Source organism: Emys orbicularis, chromosome 3 (genome assembly GCF_028017835.1).
Source record: "Emys orbicularis isolate rEmyOrb1 chromosome 3, rEmyOrb1.hap1, whole genome shotgun sequence".
Lineage (NCBI taxonomy): Eukaryota > Metazoa > Chordata > Testudines > Emydidae > Emys > Emys orbicularis.
The window spans coordinates 206,634,116-206,653,387 of NC_088685.1; the positions used below are offsets into that span (position 1 = coordinate 206,634,116).

At 43.3% G+C, this 19,272-nt stretch overlaps 1 protein-coding gene across 1 annotated transcript; it reads right to left on the reverse strand.

The window, feature by feature from the left end:
* Positions 1-3,182: 3,182 nt before the first annotated feature.
* Positions 3,183-18,662, reverse strand: LOC135875515 (D-beta-hydroxybutyrate dehydrogenase, mitochondrial-like). The gene is made up of 4 exons (XM_065400380.1): positions 18,329-18,662; positions 8,566-8,718; positions 5,425-5,555; positions 3,183-3,530 (listed from the first exon to the last, which is right to left on the reverse strand). The coding sequence occupies exons 1-4, from the start codon at positions 18,660-18,662 to the stop codon at positions 3,183-3,185; spliced, it is 966 nt and encodes a 321-aa protein (XP_065256452.1).
* Positions 18,663-19,272: the final 610 nt, after the last annotated feature.

Genomic DNA, 19,272 nt, shown 5'->3' on the forward strand with positions numbered 1-19,272 from the left:
CATTGGTCAACTAGTTACGTACAGTATTACCAATTTAGTCATTTTCCAATTTGTTCTTGTTGTTTTAAAAAAATTTCTAGTTGGAAAAAATTCCATTTAGTTGGTTGGAAATTTGAATTGAAATTGAAACGTTAATACACAGTTTAAAAGCATATATATGGTAAAACACTTGTACCTGAAAAAGCATAATAGGTTTGAAAAGTATGATCAAAGACTTGTGTACGTGGCTCATGAATGCACCGATGCAAATGGGAATCAAGTATTAAATTATTGCATACGTTATCTTGATGTCAGTGGAAGGCCAGTCGATGCATTTCTAGATGTTCAGGTTATAGAAGACACATCAGCTGAATCGCGGATAACCCACATTTTAAAAGAGTTAAATACTTTTAAATTGGACCCCAAACAGATGGCTGCTTGTGCATTTGATGAAGCTGCAAACTTCTCTGGAAGACATGATGAAGTACAAGCTTTGCTCAGAGAAAAGTGTAACCCTAATCTCTCCTATACACACTGTAGAGGGCATCTACTCCAACTAGCACTAGTATGAGCTGCAGAATCTTCAAAATACATTTAAAAAGCCATAAATTTAATGTCTTCATTACTGTATACTCTTTTTTCAACAAGAGTCCAAAAAGACTGAACATCTTAGGAAAAAATAGATGATGCTCTGGAACTGAAGTTTAAATTAGTCCAATCTGGGAAAACCCACTGGCTTTCTCATGAGCGATTCTTGGCTATTGTCTTAAAATTACTGCAGCCGTTATTACTGGCTTTGGAAAGTATCTACCAGGAGGGGATGGATCTAAGTAGTGAGGCTGGTGGACTACTTTTGCTAAGACATTCAGAGAAGACAATTGCCATTCTCTCTTTTGTAAGTCTACTGTTGAAACCAGTTGGGTCATTAAACAATGCCATCCAGGCATCTGCTACAACAGTAGCAGATCTTTGTCCAGCAATAGAAGCTACAATTGGATTAATCAGAGAGATATCCATTGAAAACGTACTGGAAGAAGCAAAGACTTCAGACCAGAGGTTGACTAATGAAGGCACTTATATTGAATCATTAAGTGAAGAGGACAAGAAGTGTTTGCTAAGCCAGCTGAACAAACTTGATCCTTACAAATCTACAACAGCGACTTCTGGATTCTACTCAACCGCTACATAGCTTTTAATGATGCCCGTCTTATAAAACACTGACAGGTGAATGGAATGAGGCACTACCATCAATGGGGCTGCCATGTGATCAGGACAGAATGGAGAATTTGAACACAGAGTGGAATGTCATAAAAAAAGAAGTTGAAGTCAAATCTTCATTCATTTGTTCTATCATCACTAGTGGATCGACCTGATCTTTGTGCTATATTTCCTTGGATGAAAGAAGTAGGAATTCATCTCTTGCTACTCCCAGTCACAACAGCTACAGTTGAGTGTTCTTTTTCATCACTGATAGAATTTTGCATTCTGAGAAAAGTCGCATTCTGCCTGATCATGTGAATGAAGTAATGAGCATATCAATTGAAGGACTGGAAATACTGGACACACGAGAAGCCACCAAAGATGAATGCACTGCATTTGAGAAGTTCATTAACAGAGTTGTGCAAAATTACAGCAAGAAACCAAGAAGGATGTAGATGTAGTGCTTCATAGAAGGCTTGAGTAGCCAACTGTAATTTGTGTGATGATTTTTAAAACATGAGTTAAATCTAATAAAATGGTCGTGAAACATTTTTCAGTTTTTACTATGGTGCCATGCAGCCCACCTTCACCCTTATGGTCTCGCTCCTCGGCCTTCATCCCCCTGTAAATTCGAACATCTCCTCTAATTTCAATTCTTGGGGAAAACACTGATTGGAGCAGTCTCCAGTATGGATGGAGGCAGATTGATGGGGCAGCAGCTTCACGTGTGTTAATTTAGCACATTTCATGAGCACTAAATTCATATACATCCAAAAGCATTTAGGCTCTGATCCAACTCCCATTGAAGTCAATGAGACTTTTTCCATTGATTTCAATAGATTTTTCATCAGACCCTTAATGAATTCCTATATTGACAGAAAGAAATGGCATCTCTTAAACATCAAACTGAGCTACAAGCTAGATGTGCAGACTTTCCTCAACTACTAGCTGCTGATTGTGCAGTGCTAACTGCTTGCCATCTTTTGTGTTTAGTTCTCTGACCGCACTTTAGCTTAATGCATTGGTTAATCTGGACATTAGAGGCAGGTAATACATCGTATTAGGAATGAACATTCATTTGTAAGTGGAATGTGCTACTTATTTATTTTACAAAGCATATGACATATTTGCTCTGATGTTACAGATTTAAGCAAAATATCTGTGAGCTTAAAATACTTCACAGTGGTAGCTATTGTTTCCATTGGTAAGGACCTATCCTTTCAGAATTCCTTTAAGGCTTCCTAGTTCTCTGCACCCTTCTGACTCCATTCAAACCTATTTCAAGGCCCATTTCTCACTCCCAGCCTAACACTCCTAGCTCTGCCTCTAACAAAACAATAAAATACTTTTTCAGGCTCTCAGAACTATTGCATTCTTCATAGAACCTGGTTGGTTTTTAGTGTCCTAAAAACCCAAGGGTCATAGAATCTCATGGTTGGAAGGGACCTCAGGAGGTCATCTAGTCCAACCCTCTGCTCAAAGCAGGACCAATCCCCAGACAGATTTTTACCCCAGTTCCCTAAATGGCCCCCTCAAGGATTGAACTCACAACCCTGGGTTTAGTAGGCCAATGCTCAAACCACTGAGCTATTCATCCCTGCCTGATTGTATCCATCAATGCTCCTGTAGGGTAAACTCTACTTGTAACTGACATGGAAGCATTTTGTGGTACTTTCATATAAAAGATTCGATCAAAAAATAAAATGCATTAGATTCAACAGGCAAGGAATACAGCAGTATGGGAGTTAATCCTTACAACAAGTGAAGAAATGCTGTGCCCCAGAGTACAGCAAGTGAATTATTTTACATTCAACTCCAGATGTATTTCAGTATGCAAAAGTTACAGTCCTGTATAAGAGTCTGATCCAAAGCTCATACCAGTCAATGGGAGTCTGTCCATTGACTTCAATGGGCTTTAGACCAAGCTGTAAATCCTTTGCTTACAAAAGTTGTCCAACCTGAATTATAGACCAGAAACAGGAGTCAATATTCTCTCCACAGGGCTAGGTGAGTTTTACTTTACTCAGTGCATAGGACAGAATTGAATCCATCACAACAGTTGGGAAAACTGTGCATATAAAGACCAACAGTTTTTCCTTTAGCTTCGCAACCATATAACGTGCCTTGGGCGCAGGAGACATTAACGCATCCACCATGGCATCTACAACTTCATGGCCTGTGGTGCACCCTTCCTTAAGTATGTTGTTGAAAAAGTCTGAACGTTCTTGCACATATTCTTTATTGTACACTGCCTTTTCCTCCTCACTGAGTTCATTCCAGATCTGCTCCGCATTGACTGGTGGCTGAACATTAGTTGAACGTGCGTAATTTCCTGGCTGAATAACACAAACCTAAAAGGAAAACAAAATTAGGAAATAACTATTAGACTATAATCAGCTGCTCTGAATTCAGTGAAATAATATGAGCCGTAGAGCTCAGGCCAGCTATGAGTTTTTAATTACAGTGTAGACTTACCCTGTAGGGCTAGATTGTGGCGTTTAGCCACAGCCTGTTGTAAGTGGCAGCACAGACCCAATGCAAGGCAAGGAGAACTGGACCTCACACTCATGATGTGTATGAGGTCACGCTGGCAGGGGCAGGATAGCACACTCTTCAAAAGGGCATCCCTCAGACAAAACCATGTCTGGTTTTGTCTCAGTGCCGGACGGGGGACAAACCTTAGAAAAGCAGGACCATTTACTGGACGAATGGCCTGCCTAGCTACGGAGAGCACAAACAGTAATTAAAAACCTGCGGCTGGCATGTAAAGGTAATTATTAGAGAAATATATTTTTGAACATTGAAGTCCAAGCAAATAGAACAGCTAACCTCTTAAACTAAGCACTTCCACGCACTCAAGATTATCCTTAGCTAAGCAGTTCAAATCCTCATCGTGCCCTAGGTATTTCAAAGTGTATAAAGCAAGTGATCTTATACTGTTTTCCAAAAGGGGGCGGCTGTTGAAACACAACAACAGCTTTTCCACAACCAAACTGCTGTGAGCAGTGCATACAGTTCGTCTTTGCTGTCGTTATTACTTCAGGGGGAACATTTAGTGAGCACTAAATGAGGATTTAAATGGAGGAATGATTCAAAGGAAAAAAGCTAGATGAGCTGTTCAGTGATCTAAGCTTTAGGTTTGGTCATTAGTGTTCCATCAGCAGAGGAGCCCTTGTCCAGGGGGTGTATATTTCACCAGTCACCATCAGCACAGCCCCTGGCAATCTAGTGGGGAGGGATGTCTCCTGCGCTCAGGTTTTCTACCAGAGGAGTGAACCTTTACCCCCTCCTGGAAACTCCAGAGGAGCTCTGTGAGTGAGACACACCAGGTCAATGTACTCCCTGGGCAACCTGGTCCCACTTCCTTCTTACCCCACACCACTCACTTTTGAAGTCCTCATCCCCGCCAGTAGCGGCCCCACTGAAGGGAAGTTTTAGTTACAGTGTGTTGTTTCAACCTCTTCTTCTTGACAGGCACTGTATAAACTCATGGAGAGAGACAGTTCCTGCCCCAGAGAACTTACAATGTAAACAGATGAGGCACACAAAGGATGGGAGGGGGAACACAGGGAAGGTGTCTTCCCAAAGGTTTGAGCATTGGCCTGCTAAACCCAAGGTTGTGAGTTCAATCCTTGAGGGGGGCATTTAGGGATCTGGGGCAAAAATCTGTCTGGGGATTGGTCCTGCTTTGAGCAGGGGGTTGGACTAGATGACTGCCTGAGGTCCCTTCCAACCCTGACATTCTATGATTCTGCACAAAGTCCCACATTGCTGGGGATAGAAGCCAGAGCACCCAACTCCCAAGCCAGTACCCTATCCGCTAGGCCACACTGGGGATCACATACCTAGAAACCAACATAAATCCTAGAAGAATCTGCATCTCAGACATCCTGGAATCAGAGGCTGGAATCCCAGGGTTGGCTCGGCTCTTCATCTTTCCAGCGTTAATATACTCATTTACATGCCGTTTACTGGGAGGGGCTTTTAAATATGACTTTTCACAAGAGTAAGAGTCTCCTTGGCCAAAATGTCCCTTTCCCCTCATCAATATGCAATATCCCTCTGCGTCAGCTGCTTGCTCCCCTCCCCCCCAGAAATAACGGCAGGTCAGTGATGTGTGTAGAGTTTCAGGAGGAAAGGTGCTATATAAATATAGAATACATCTTTCTTCCCGCAAAATTAATGGTTACTCCTGAAATATATAAACAGCTTTTGTGAGGGAAAAACGCTGAATAAGTATCTTACCAGAACTCCAAACTTCTTCATTTCCAGTCTTAAGGCATCACAAAATTTTTCTATGGCTGCCTTGGTCATAGAGTAAATGCCATTCCCCAAAGTGAAGTATGCAGTAACACTAGACATAAAGACCATACGTCCTGGAGGGGGTAAAAAACATTGTTCAAATGTTCAAATAACTTCATATTTAAATCCCTTGTTTTCCCTCATAATCTTTCCCTCATAACTGCCTTACTATGCAGCTAGGCTAAGATGTGCATTCCCAGCATAACCTTACTATAGTATGTTCAGCTCTGTAGCTCAAAAAACCAACAGGGCTGCCCAGAGGATTCAGGGGGCCTGGGGCAAAGCAATTTCGGGGGCCCCTTACAGAAAAATGTTGTAATACTATAGAATACTATATTTTCGTGGGGGCCCATGTGGGGCCCGGGGCCTGGGCCAAATTGCCCCACTTGCCTCCCCCTCTGGGCGGCCCTGAAAACCAGGCTTCCTCCAAAAGTCTCATTTTTTGGTTATTTGCAGGTGCTGAACCAGACTAAGTGTAATATAGTCACAACTTGCATCCTACCAGTTCTGAGCCAGTAAGTTCAGATATAAAGAGTGTAGCGTGAGGACATAAACGCAAAGAGCCATGCTTTAGCCAGCAACTAGAGAATTCCCTGACCCATGAAATTCCTACATTTATTAAGCTCCTTGGTGAAATATATCCTGGTCCTCTCTGGAAACTGTGGAAGACCAGGAATTGTATAACCACTCCACAGAGTGGAGGAAAGAGATTGCAGCAAAGCAACCCCTACAATCAGTGGGTAAATAAAAGAAATAAAAATGAAGGGATTGTGCATCTAAAAGGAGGATTGTAGTAGGGGAGAGAGACAGTGTCTAATTATTCATCATTATGGGTCTGATTTCACTGTAACACCAGTCAGGGCTGGCTCCAGGCACCAGCTTGCCAAGCAGGTGCTTGGGGCGGCCACTCCGGAGAGGGGCAGCACGTCCAGCTATTTGGCGTCAATTCAGCGGACGGTCCCTCACTCCCGCTCGGAGCGAAGGACCTCCCGCCGAATTGCCGCCGCAGCTCGCGGCTTTTTTTTTTTTTTTGTGCCGCTTGGGGCGGCAAAAACCCTGGAGCCGGCCCTGACACCAGTTTTATACCAGTGCAACTCCATTGACTTCAAAGAAGGTTAGCCCTGGAAAGGCAGTTTGATTTCCACTAATGTGTGTCTTCTCATTCCATTTGGCAGTGATTTCCATGGCTTGTGCCATTGTTATAATCATTTTATGATTTTTGTCAAATGTTTTTTGTCAAATGTCTACTGAAGTTCAAAGGTGTCCAGAACAAGAAATTGTGCTCTGACCCATCTCAACAATTTACTCCTATAGTTCCACAAATAATTATACCATAGAACTAGAAATGTTTACATGTATGATGATACCTCAGGTATTGAGAAGTAGGATGGACTTGTGGTTAAGGACTCAAGAGATCTGGGTTCAACTCCTGTGTCAGAGTCACTGGGTGACCTTGGCAAGCCACTTAATGTCTCTGTGCTTCAGAGCTCCCTTGTAACATGGGGATCACAGTACTTCCTTTTCCCTGCCTTGCCTATTTAGAATGTGAATTGTTCAGCTCAGGGATTGCATCTTAGGGCATGTCTGCACGGGCAGCGACCAATCCAGCAGGGGTCGATTTATCGTGTCTAGTATAGACACGATAAATCGACCGCCGATCGCTCTAGCGTTGACTTCGGTACTCCACCTCCATGAGAAATGCAAGGGGAATCGATGAGAGAGCATCTCCCGTCGACACACCGCAGTGAAGACACCACGGTAAGTAGATCTAAGTACGTCGACTTCAGCTACGTTATTCATGTAGCTGAAGTTGCGTAACTTTGATCGATCTCCCCCCGTAGTGTAGACCAGCCCAGAGTATGTGTATGTATGTACAGCACCCAAAACAATGGGGCTCTGATCTTGGTTGTGGCATCTTGGTGCTATTGTACTATGTACTGTGCCAGGAAGACACAATGGCCCAGGAACCTCAGGGCAGCCTGGCCACTCTGGGATCACTCTGCACTTCCCTTGCACAGGACCTATCTCCATTGGCCAGAATAAGAGGGCGCTGGGGTCAGACAAAATATAAGTTGTTACAATCGTGGCAGTGTTTCAGGAATAACGTCAATGCATTGCCATACCGTGCCTAAAGTTAAGCACATGCATAAAAGTCTTTGCAGGATCTGGGTGACAGAGTGTCAGCAGCGACATATCATAGGAGAGTGACCGTGTCCCACATGTTAGCAGTATAGCACTTCCATAGCTTCTAAAGAGGCACACGCAGTGCTGTGTTCTTGTGATATTCACATAACCTGGCCATTCATTTTACAGTGTGTTAAGGGTTCATTACATTTTTTCCCATATATTGAAAAATCATAAGCAGTGTTACTAGGAGGCTGAAGAGCTGCGTATTTGTGACTAAGGGATAAATGGTAGGATAAAAGCATCCATTTCTGGATCACAGGGTCCTTTCTAATATTTGTGTTACAGTAGCACCTCCAGACCTCAAGCGAGACCTCATTGTGAGAGGCCCTGTACACACACATAGTAGGAGACAATCCCTGCCTCGAAGAGCTTAAGGCAAGACAGACAAAAGGTGGAAGAAAGGAAATATTATTATCCCCAATCTGTTCAATGGGGACAACAGAGACACAGAAAGATTAAGGGACCAGCCCTAAAACTCAGAGAACCTGTGGCAGAGCCAAAATTGAATTCAGATCTCCTGAGTCCTTCACAAGATCATCTTTCCTCCCAGAAGCAATGAACAGTAAAATAGTACAATCTAAATACCGGAACAAGCCCTTGTCCATGCTGCGTGTGTCCCAGTGCCAATGCTGACAGTCTCTTACACTCGAAGGAAGGCTGCTAACAACTAGCTTTAAGCATTTCCCTCTGTTTTCAATCACAGATATTGATGTCATTAATTCCTCATAAACTAAAACTAACTACTTTTTTCACCTTATACATCCTTGTCCTCTTGTCAGGATCAAGTTGTCCTCTCAGGTAACCTTTCAGGAAATTGGACAACATACTGGTTTTGTTTCAGCTAACTATAGTAAGCTAATTATTCTACAACTGTAGATGACATTGGATTAGGATTACCCTTGTATTTCCTTAGAAGGGGAAGAAATGCCAACGTTGTCCTTATACACCCAAGGAGATTCACATCCACAAATTTTTCATATTTCTCCATAGGCAGCCACCCTGTCTCGCCGAATGTCGATATTCCAGCATTGTTCACCAGTCCCCAAAAACCTGAAGGGGGAAAAATTGTCTCCTGATTGCAACATATTTAACCACCAGACAAACTGGACACAACACCCTCAGAGCCTTCAACAATGTTCATAAAATGGGTGTGGTTTTGGTCTGTGCCTTTGAGGACTGAGCTTCCCAGACAGAGGCTGGGCGCGGCGCTCTGAAACCCACTCAGTTGGAACTGACATAGAATAAAGCAGAGCTCTTGCAAGCAGCTTATATAGCAAGTTACCAGTGAACACCACAATGAGAGCAATCTGAAATAAGTCCTTGGCTACATTATATTTTAGGTTTGTATTCATAAGCATGTGCACATTTTGCTTAAGGAAGGAACATAATTGTGGCCATTATCTGGACCCTATCAGCCTGTTAAGCACTATTTAATAATCATTCACTATATTGTCTCCTTAAGTTATTTATGAATAACATGATCTAGGAGGCCACTTTCTGCTACCAAAACAGCACACCAAGGTATTTTAACTACATGAATCCTGCTATGTAACTCGGAGCACCTTTGTGAAAACAATATTAAGCAGACTAAAAGCCAAATGGTAACATTTTCGAAAGTGTCTAAGTAACTTAGGAGCGTAAATCCTATTTTAAAAAATGATTTGGTATTTAGGAGCCCACACCCATTGAAAGTCAATGGACTTAGACTCCTAAGTCACTTTAAAAGATGGGACTGAGCCAAAGTTACTTAGTCATTTTTGAAAACATTACTCCAGATCCTGTCCTCAAATACTTGTTGCAGGTATTTCCAGGCTGACCAGCACTGTAATGCCTGTGCAGTAGTTAAGAATCACATAGGGAGGTCTATATTGGACTCAATAACTGAGTTAAGTCAACATAATGTTGACCTAACTACAAGTGTCTACACAAAAATGTGGCTCCAATCGATATAACTTGCCCACTACACCGACTTAACAACTCCACCTCTACAAGAGGCGTAGCACTTACGTCGCTGTAGTTAGGTCAGTGTAGTCACTGCATGGCTTATATCGACTGTTGCTGCCTTTCAGACACCATCCCACAATGCCCCAGAATGACAGTACAGTCGGTACAAGCACTCCTGGTGAGGACACGCACCGCCAGCACAAGGAGCGCAGTGTGGACATGCGAAAACGATTTAATCACTGCAGTGGCTGTACGTCAACGTAACTTAGGTCGACTTAATTTTGGAGTGTAGACTTCCCCTAAGTCTCTCCCAGGTTCGTCATCTTCGCTTACTGCTTACTGTGAGCCCCGCCGGGGGCCTTGCCCATCGTTATCTGAAGGCAGCATTTGATACAAATGGTCCGTTTCCCATGCCCTGCACAGAATCAGTGAAAATGGGGTATTTGTAGGGGCTGGAGTGGGTAATGGAATCTTTCCTCTTAATCCTGACACAGGGTGCTGGGCATCTGCCTAGTTATCTATGGCTACAAGGCTGTAGCAGGGACCGCAGCCTGCTGCAACCACGCCAGCAAGGTTCCTGGCTAGGGGAGCAGCATCGCTCATAGACCTAATGGATATTATCACGCCTCTCCCCCGCCTTACACACACACACATTCACTTGAGCTCATAGCAGTTTCTGAGAGCTGGGTAGACATTGGGCAATGTACAGATTCTATCAGACACAGAAGGATTGAAGCTGCAAACAGAATTAGAGGACTGGGGGGAGATGCTCACTAACACCGTGGTCGTTAAAATGGATTCTGAGGACAAAGATTAACAGATAAAGTAGAGGATCTGGAGGTTCACTTTAGGAGACCTCATTTCAGATTAGTGGGGCTTCCAGAAGGGGGAGTAGGCTCTCACAAGGACAAAGAAAAACTCCTATCCCTGCCACGTGAAATGATGTCTCTTTCATATAAAGAAGATACCCTGATGTTCTTTCTGATGTGAGGGTAGAAACAGAGAAAAAGATAACACAATTCACTCCTGTTTAAAAATATAGAAAATCTTATGGAGCTGGGTACACACTCTGCAGTGTGGTACACTACAAAGCTGCATATTCTTTACAACAAACCCAAATGTCTCAGCACATCTGTAAGAAGCTAAATAATTCCTTGACTCCTTGGAAAAGGTTACTGGGCAGTGAAGCCCACAGTCTGTCAATCTAAATAGCTCCCTGGATAGGAAACTGCACTCTAAATCCGCAAATGAGAATCCAAGATGAAAAGAGGGTGAAAAGCAAAATAAAAAATGTGCTGTCTCTAGGTTTATTTCTCTTTTGCAATTTCAAATTTGATTATTTTTGAGATTCTCCAGGTTATGCATGAGCAGTCAGACAGGAAGGGAAATTTTACATGTGGAAGGGAATATTTAACCACGGGTTTTATGGAATATAAAACCAAAGAACGTGTTACAAGATAGATGCCAATTGGGTTACTGGTTCTGTGAAATATATTGTTAGTAAATATTCTTGCTTCCTTATATGTATTGTGGTGTGTTGGCAATTCAGAATCCACTGAAAAAAGCACAGTTATTAGAACTGGTTGAAAAATTTCATTTGAACTTTTTTTCTGATGAAAAATGGTCTTTTTTAAAACAAAATGTAACTGATTTTTTTTAATTTCCCCCCACTTCCCTGTTCTTTCCCTTTCCCCCCCTCCCTTTCAGTGACAAAATAAAAAAAGGAGAAAAAGAAAAAAGGGGAGAGATAGGAAGAAAAAAACTGATTTATTTATTTCTGTGTGTGTATTTGTGTGGTTTCAAAAACTGAAAAATTTTTTAAATCATTTTTTATTTTTATTTTTTTCATTTGAAACATGCTTCCCACTTTTCATTCAGCTCTGCTCATTATGTTATAAATGGTTAAAGAGGGTGTTTCAGTAATGAAGGCTCTGTGTTATACCATCTTCCATAATGATGATGATGTTGATTACAGTAGAGTCTAGAAGCCCCAACCAAAATTGAGGCCCCATTGTTTTAAGTATTTTAGATATACAGTGTAAGTATTTTAAGTTTTAAGTATTTTAGATACAGAGTAACAGTCCCTTTCCTGAAGAGCTTACAATCTCAATAGATGTGACAGACGAAAGACACATTATTTTCCATTTTACAGATGAAGAACTGAGACACAGAGAGATCCAGTGCCTTGCCAAAGATCACACAGGGAGTCTGTGGCAGGAATGGAACTAAACTCTCCGGAGTCCCAGACCAGTGCCTTAATCAGAAGAGCATCCTTCCAAGAATAGTTGGTGGTTTTGATTACATTGTTCTGTTGTCATGATTGCTATTGTTGCCAGGTTGAGTACATGCCTGCAGGCAAACTGGAAGAAAAATATGATAGCGTGGACCTATTTTGGTTAATAGATTCAGAAATATCGGATTCAAGAATGTTAAGGTATTTTCAAGGAATGTACACAGACAGAATAATCCAATCAAGTGGAAGAAAGTACTTAATCACCTGAAAAAATGGACCTGGACATTACAGCCCTGTGAGGAACACATCTTCCCTTATAAAAGACAACAATTATGGGAAAGGGAAGTTTATGCAACCACTTATAACAAGGAGGAAAAGAAGAGGGGTTAATTAAAAGAGGACTCTCCTTGTGAGTTGAGACGACTGTAAGGGGAACAGCTGGGAGACATCTTACTGCAGGGTATGTTTTTATGACAAGAGGGTTACTATAATAAATCAGAATTCTGATCCACAGCCCATTAAGGTCAATGGAAAGATGCCTATTGACTTCCGTGGCTTTAGATCAGGCTCTGAATGACACAACCTTCTCATACCTAAGCACGATGACAAGGCCTCTGACTAAATGTATTAAGGGAACCATCTACGTAGCAGGAAACGTTAACTGGGTTCCTAGCCCTGAAAAAAAAAAAGGGGGTAACAGACCCCTAGAATCCACAATTGTCAGAGAAATTGTCCAGGGAAAGCTACATACCCATGGAAAACGAGTTTCAGAAGCACCTGGTTTTATAGTCTAGAATAGACCATAGCTCAACAGAGAGAAACAATCTATGAAGAGAGAGAGTATCCAATCAAGTATTACCAGTACTTTGGTATCTGATTTGGTACTGATTTTGCTGAAGTATATCTTCCCCTGGGTCCAGTAGCATTAGGCCCCACATAACACTATGTTACAAAAGGAGAACAGCCTTAAAAACTTGAGAAATGATATGTCAGAGAACATGGCAAACAAGGAACACAGTACTGTAGTGATGATGTGTTATGGAAAGCTGCCAAAGCAATAATAATGAGTGAACTCATGTTCAAAGGACCTGCAGCCTACAGAGGGACCCTAGAAAAGATGGGAAACATAGGTTAGAACTTGGGAAGAAGGAAGCTTTTGAGGTTAAGGCAACAGAATGGGATTCAGGAGATCTGGATGCCGTTCCTGGTCTCTCACAGATTCCCTGTGTGACCTTGGGCTAATCACTTAATCTCTCTGCACCTCAATTCCCTATCTTCTGCTTGACTTATCTATGTAGACCGTAAGGTCTTCAGAGCAGAGCCTGTCTCTTACCACATGTATATATATGCCTAGCACAATGCGGCCCTGATGTTCTCTGGGGTCTCTAGGTGATACTGAAATACAAATAGTAATGGATGTTCTGCAGAAGGCCAAAGTGGAGGAAATATTATTTAGGGATGTAATAAACACTAGAGGAAAACGGAATCAGCTCCTTAGAGAAAAAGAGTAAATAAATACTCCTTTTATGATAAAGGGAACAAAGATGACACAATATTGGCCTATCCATTAGGAAAGGGGGCTCAGAAGACAGCTATTCACCAGATCACGTCTGAAGGACAAATGTTTAGTGACTCAAAAAGATCCAACACCTCTTTCATGCATACAACTGTATTATTCACAGTATTAAGAGGGTCAGAAAATTCTTCAGCAATACTTAAAACTAGAAACTAGCTATCCTCGTCAGTTAGAATGGGAAACCTTAGGTGAACTTATTCTAATGCAAGATGTTTTCATAGACTTTAAGGTCAGAAGGGACCATTATGATAATCTAGTCTGACCTCCGGCATCATACTGTCCAGAGAATTTCACCAAGGATTTCTGCATCAAGCCTAGTAACTTGTGGTTGAACAAGAGCGTATCTTTCAGAAAGATATCTGATCTTGATTTAAAGATTGGGTATAATATAGAATCCAGATCCCTTCGTAAACTGCTCCAATAGTTAATTACCTTCACTGTTAAAAATGTGCTCCTTTTTTTTAACCTCGAATTTGTCTAGTTTCAACTTCCAGCCATTGGATCTTGTTACCCTCATCTGCTAGATAAAGAGCTCTCCGCTATCAGATATGTTCTCCCCGTGTAGGTACTTATAGGTCATGATTACACAGGTTAGATTTTTTCTGAATGAAAAGGTTTTTTTGTAAAAAAACAAAAAGATGTACTTCTTTTTCAAAAATAGAAAAATGTGACTTTTTTTTTTAAATTGCTTTTCCCAAAACATACATTTGCAACATTTGTATCAAAATTTGTATCAAAACCGTTATCCAAATGGTTCACTAATTTAATTTTTTTTGTTTTGTTTTGTTGCTGAAAAACAAGTCACCTTAGGCCCAATTTTCCAAGGTGCAGAGCACCCGAAACTCCCACTGAAGTCTTTGTACTGAGGCAACCAAAATCTGTGGCCCCTTTGGAAGATTTGGCTGTAAGGTCATTATTATGCCTGGAATAATACTGCCTAGTCTGTGTCATAGCATATGGAATTCCGGGATCACAGTCCTTCTTAAGCGGGAGAAATTTAGTATAAAAAGCTATTGTATCTACAGGCACAAGCGAACAGGCTTCCAGACAGCTTGAGTTCCTGCTTGATCTGGATCTGTTTTACAGGCACTACATTTTGTCTGGAACTCTATGCAGCACTCAAAGTGCAGTACTGTACTTATCTAGTGGCTAAATAATATTTAGCCTAATGAGATGTAGAATTTTATCTATAATATCGTATATATTTTTAAAAGGCAAGGGAGATGAGGTTCTCATTTTTATGTTTCATTCATTTAGGCTCTGATTCTGCAACCCTTACTCACACTGAGTAGTGCTTACTCGGACAAGGAGTCCAACTGAAATCAACTAAGGTACATAGCTTTCATCAAGAGTCCCAAGGAGGTGAATGGTGTGAGTACGGGCTGCAGAGTTAGGCCCTTCTGAAATATTGGGCTAACCTGGGAGGTGCAGCGTCCCGTGGACAGCATACATGCTCTGAGCTCCAGGTTGCACTGCAGAGAAAGTAATTGGTTATACTGCTTTAAGGAGCGCCTCATCCTATCGCCCCCCAAATCTGGCCCACCCTCTTACAGTGAGTTGTTCTAGGGAAATAGGAAGGAGGAGGCGAGCAACTCAGAAACAGTCTCTAGACCACTGCGTCCTCCCACACGCACAGTGTTAGAAATTCTAGGAGACTCTTATCCAGGCCTCACAAAGGAGGCAGGGTCCTTACTCTGTCCACCCACACAGGCATAGATGCTGGAACTAGAGGTCTGGGGGTGCTGCAGCACCCCCTCATTTGAAGTGGTTTTCATTATATACAAGGTTTACAGTTTGGTTCAATGGCTCTGAGCACCCCCATGATACAAATTGTTCCAGCGCCCCTGCACACAGGACAATCATGAAAGGCGGGGAGGGCACAACCTAGCCCATTATAATTAAAGAGATGGATCACCACATCCTGGCTTGTTGAAGAAGCCCATGCAGGGAGGTTGCTAATGTCAATCCCACATACATCGGTTTCTCGGCTTTTGTTCCACTTGAAATGAAATGTTTTATGCCCCTATATTTTGCAAGCCACTAATAAGGCCTTTTGAATTCACTGTATTAAATCAGATATTAAATTAAGCCAGTGGCTCCACTGTACGTAACGTTAATATACTCATAGGAGAAAGATTGCCTAGTAATTTAGAAGTAAAGTACATGCTGGTAGGATTTGTAAAACCACTTTACCTTTTGACTACCTGGTTTTCTCCATGGCACACTCAATAGCTGCTCAAGCAGAGAGGTTGAGCAAAAAAGTGAAGGGCCATCATCAGATGTATAATACATACAAGATCCTGATTATGTATAATGTAATATAACGGAATAGGTATAACTGTCTCATTAAGGGCCTGGTCCAAAGCCCATTTAAGGCAAGAAGAGTCTTTCCACTGACTCTCTTAGGCTTTGGATCAGGCTTTAAAAGTCTAGATCAATTTAAGATAATGTATATATTATGATCTGGACATTCCGTGTAAATGAGCTGAATCAACAAGCATAATCCCTGGAAAATTCCCTTCCCTGCTGCCCCCATGAATCAGGCCTTGCAGTAAGAGTCTTTCATAATACCCGCAATTTGGCAAGCTAACCTTGTTAATCAAGATTTCGCTGAATAGATGCCAGCTACTGCTTTGGTATAAGGTACAACTAATTGCCCCTGAACGGGAGTTTCAGGGTGATGCTCCTTTAAGTCCCTGGGCTCTGTCTAGCCTATAAACACCCTTGGGATTCAGCTGTTGTTTCTAAAGCTGGGGAAAGAACCTAAAAGGGGAAGACTTAATCAGTTGAGGTCAGGATAACCCATAAATACACATACTTAATGAGAGGCGTCTGTGCTTTTGTTTACTTTCTATATTCTTGTTCCTTTCCACGACATATCCTAACAAGCTAGTCAAGAATGTGTCCTGCATTTCCATGGTTGTGTCATGTGCTTTATTCTTCATTATAACTTTTGTGTTAATGGAAATCATTTGTTCAGAATTACAAATGCACTTAAGTTCTGTTGCAAAGTACTGAGTAAATGTATTGGGCTAAATCCATCCCTGATGCAACTCCATTGGCTTCAATGGGTAATAGAAGTGTTTACGCCTTGCAGAGTTAAGTCTATAAAGAGTTTTGCCTTGCGTGGCACATATTCATTCATGCATGGTTTGGATCCACTAAGTTCACTCATGGCAGTCTAACACTATTCTGATAGGATAAACAGGGATTTGTGCTGCTTGTGATTATTTTGGACAATATAATATACCCTAAGTTCATGTATTATGTGGAGGCTAATGGGTGCTGTCATCCCCTCACCAACTTTGTGCCCAACCATCCAGTTCTGCAGATAAATCATTGTGGGCGCACTTGTGTTAGTACACAGCCCTGCTGAAATTAATGCAGCTCTGTGCAGGCAGAGGGGTCCTCCTGCATGGATCTCATTGCCCATGCTAGAGGGAAATTCGACCCTACTGCTGTGCAGGTGGGACAGGGAGCTGGTCCAAGGAGGCTTCCAGTGTGCTCTTCCATCTCTAGCATGCCCACCTGACAACGCAATTCTGGTTACATGCTGTCCCTAATTTAAGGGAAATTGCCTCATTTTTGCTACCATGGGTAACATGTCCAATGAGGAGTGCAAATGAGCACATCTCCCCTCTGCTCCCTTTGGTGTCAGGTCAGCCATTCACACTGTATAAGGCTTAGACTTTACATTTGCTTTTCAATATCCATCCCAAATCTGAGCAAGTCCTAATGCACTAGCTTTATAAAACAAAACGTTAGAATGATAAATAATTGGTCATTCTTGGTACAAGAGCCTTCTTCCCTGCAGCTTTCCTGCATTTATTCACCTCTTTTCAAATCACGCCCGAAACTACTTTTTTTTCCTCTTGCTTGTACATCTTAATTTGGTCTCCTCCCCATATTTCCTGTGATTAGATCTCTGCAAAATACTCACAAAGAAACCCCCAGACAAGCAACACTTGGTGGGTTTCCTTTTTCATTACAAACTTGAAATTTAGTCAGGATTCATTGGCAGGCTCATGCTTGTAAACTCTTTGGGGAAGGGATTGTCTTTTTATTCGGTGTCTGCACAACACCTCGCACAAGGGGTCCTGGGTCCATGTAGGGCCTCCTAGGTGCTGCCACAGGACAAATTAACAACAGTTTGGGTTGGTTTATGGCTAAGTCTCAAAAAATAGGTGATAGTCAGTAGTCCCAGCTGAATTTTTGGTTCAGATTTTTGGGTTCTTCCCAACCCAAATCTCAGAGCTCAAACCCCAGGAGCGCAAACCCCAAGCTGTCAAACCTCAGAAGAAAGATTTCATGAACCTCTGTCCCCAGCAGCATCTATTTAGCACCTAACCCAGCACATGTCGTATTCAGCTCTGTCAAATGGTTGGACAAAGCAGGGTTATGAAATTCCCCAGACAAAAGGGGTATGAACTAGCAGAACAGGTTGGAACATCAGGGGAACTTTGTTTACAATTTTGTTTCCATTGATATTTGATGGCCAGATCAATACATTTTACTGATGAAGCCTCAGAGCAAACTTGGGGCTGGACAAGAGACAAAGGCAGCAGGGTCCCTGCCCCAAGGAGTTTACAACACATGAAGGTTTATTGATGATAATCTATTTTTGCCCCCATATCTACCCTGGTTGAACTCCCAGACCTGAGTCTAGGACCACATCCTGCTCCTACACCGGAGCAAACGCTGCTCCGGATATACTCCAGTGTCCCGAGCTCCTGCACCCATTGCCTGGCCCCGGTGCAGAGGGTGAGTGGCTGCCCTGGGTGGCTGCTGTCTCTGGGAAGGGTCTTTGGCAGGTGGCAGCCGGGGGCAGAGGACAGGAGCCCGGAGCTGGGCAGTGCCGTGTGAACGCGCTGCCTTCGGAGTAAGGGGTGGGCGCAGGATGCTCTCACCTGTCTCCGGCAGGTTGCTCAGCACCATCTCCTTGGCCGCGGCCACGTCCCGCTCCCGGGTGACATCCAGCGGCAGCACCCGCAGGCGGCCGGAGCCGGAGGCGGCTTCCCGCAGCAGCCGCTGCGCCCCTTCCCCGCCCGGGCAGAGGCAGCCGGCGAAGACGGTGAAGCCCAGGCGGTGCAGGCGCAGCGCCAGCAGGTGCCCGAAGCCGCTGTCGCAGCCGGTGATGAGCACCGCCCGGCCGGCGGGCTGCAGCGCTGCCGGCCGCGGGAGCCTGGCCAGGGGCAGGAGCAGCAGCAGCAGGAGCAGCAGCAGAGCGGGCGCTTCCCACATGGTGGCTGCGCCTCCCCCAGCTCGGCTCCGTCTGGCTCGGGTCGCTGCACAGGGCAGCAGTGGTCTCCAAACTTTTTTGAGGGGCACCCCTAGCTGCGCAGTAAAAAAAAAAAAATTGAGCCTCTGCCGCGCCTCCCGAACTGCCGAAGCAACAACCACCACAAAAAGCCGCTCCGACTCCCGCCCAAACTGCCAAAGCAAAAACAACAACCACAACAACAAAAAGACCGGGACTCCTGCCGAAGCGGCGCTCCCCCTGGTCTCCACTTTGGAGACCACTGCGCTAGAGAGAAATCCGCCCGCTTCCCCCCTTTGCAGGGAGTATTGCCCTGCCCAGTGAGTGGAGAAAGAGGCTCTCAGCCACACACAGCACGGGGCGGGTTCAGGATATACACACACATCTGGGTTCAGGGCACCTCTCTCCAGGCTGGCCCACGGCTGGGAGTGAAATTTAGGGGCACCCTGGAATCATGAACTAGATTTACCCCCAAACTTTTTGAGGAAAGTTGTCATTATAGCTCAGACATTTATTTCCCACAAGGTATTGATCTCCTTTGATAGTTACCACGTGCAAAGGAATAATCTTAAAGGAGGCGCTGGGAAAGATGTA

Bases quoted from the DNA above. Each gene is read 5' to 3' on its own strand.
- LOC135875515 (XM_065400380.1), bottom strand. From the start codon at position 18,662: ATGTGGGAAGCGCCCGCTCTGCTGCTGCTCCTGCTGCTGCTGCTCCTG. The intron at 8,719-18,328 runs GTGAGAGCATCC...TTCCCCCTTCAG, and splicing joins GAGCAACCTGCCGGAGACAG to GTTTTTGGGGACTGGTGAAC. The intron at 3,531-5,424 runs GTAAGATACTTA...TTTTCCTTTTAG, and splicing joins TGAAGAAGTTTGGAGTTCTG to GTTTGTGTTATTCAGCCAGG.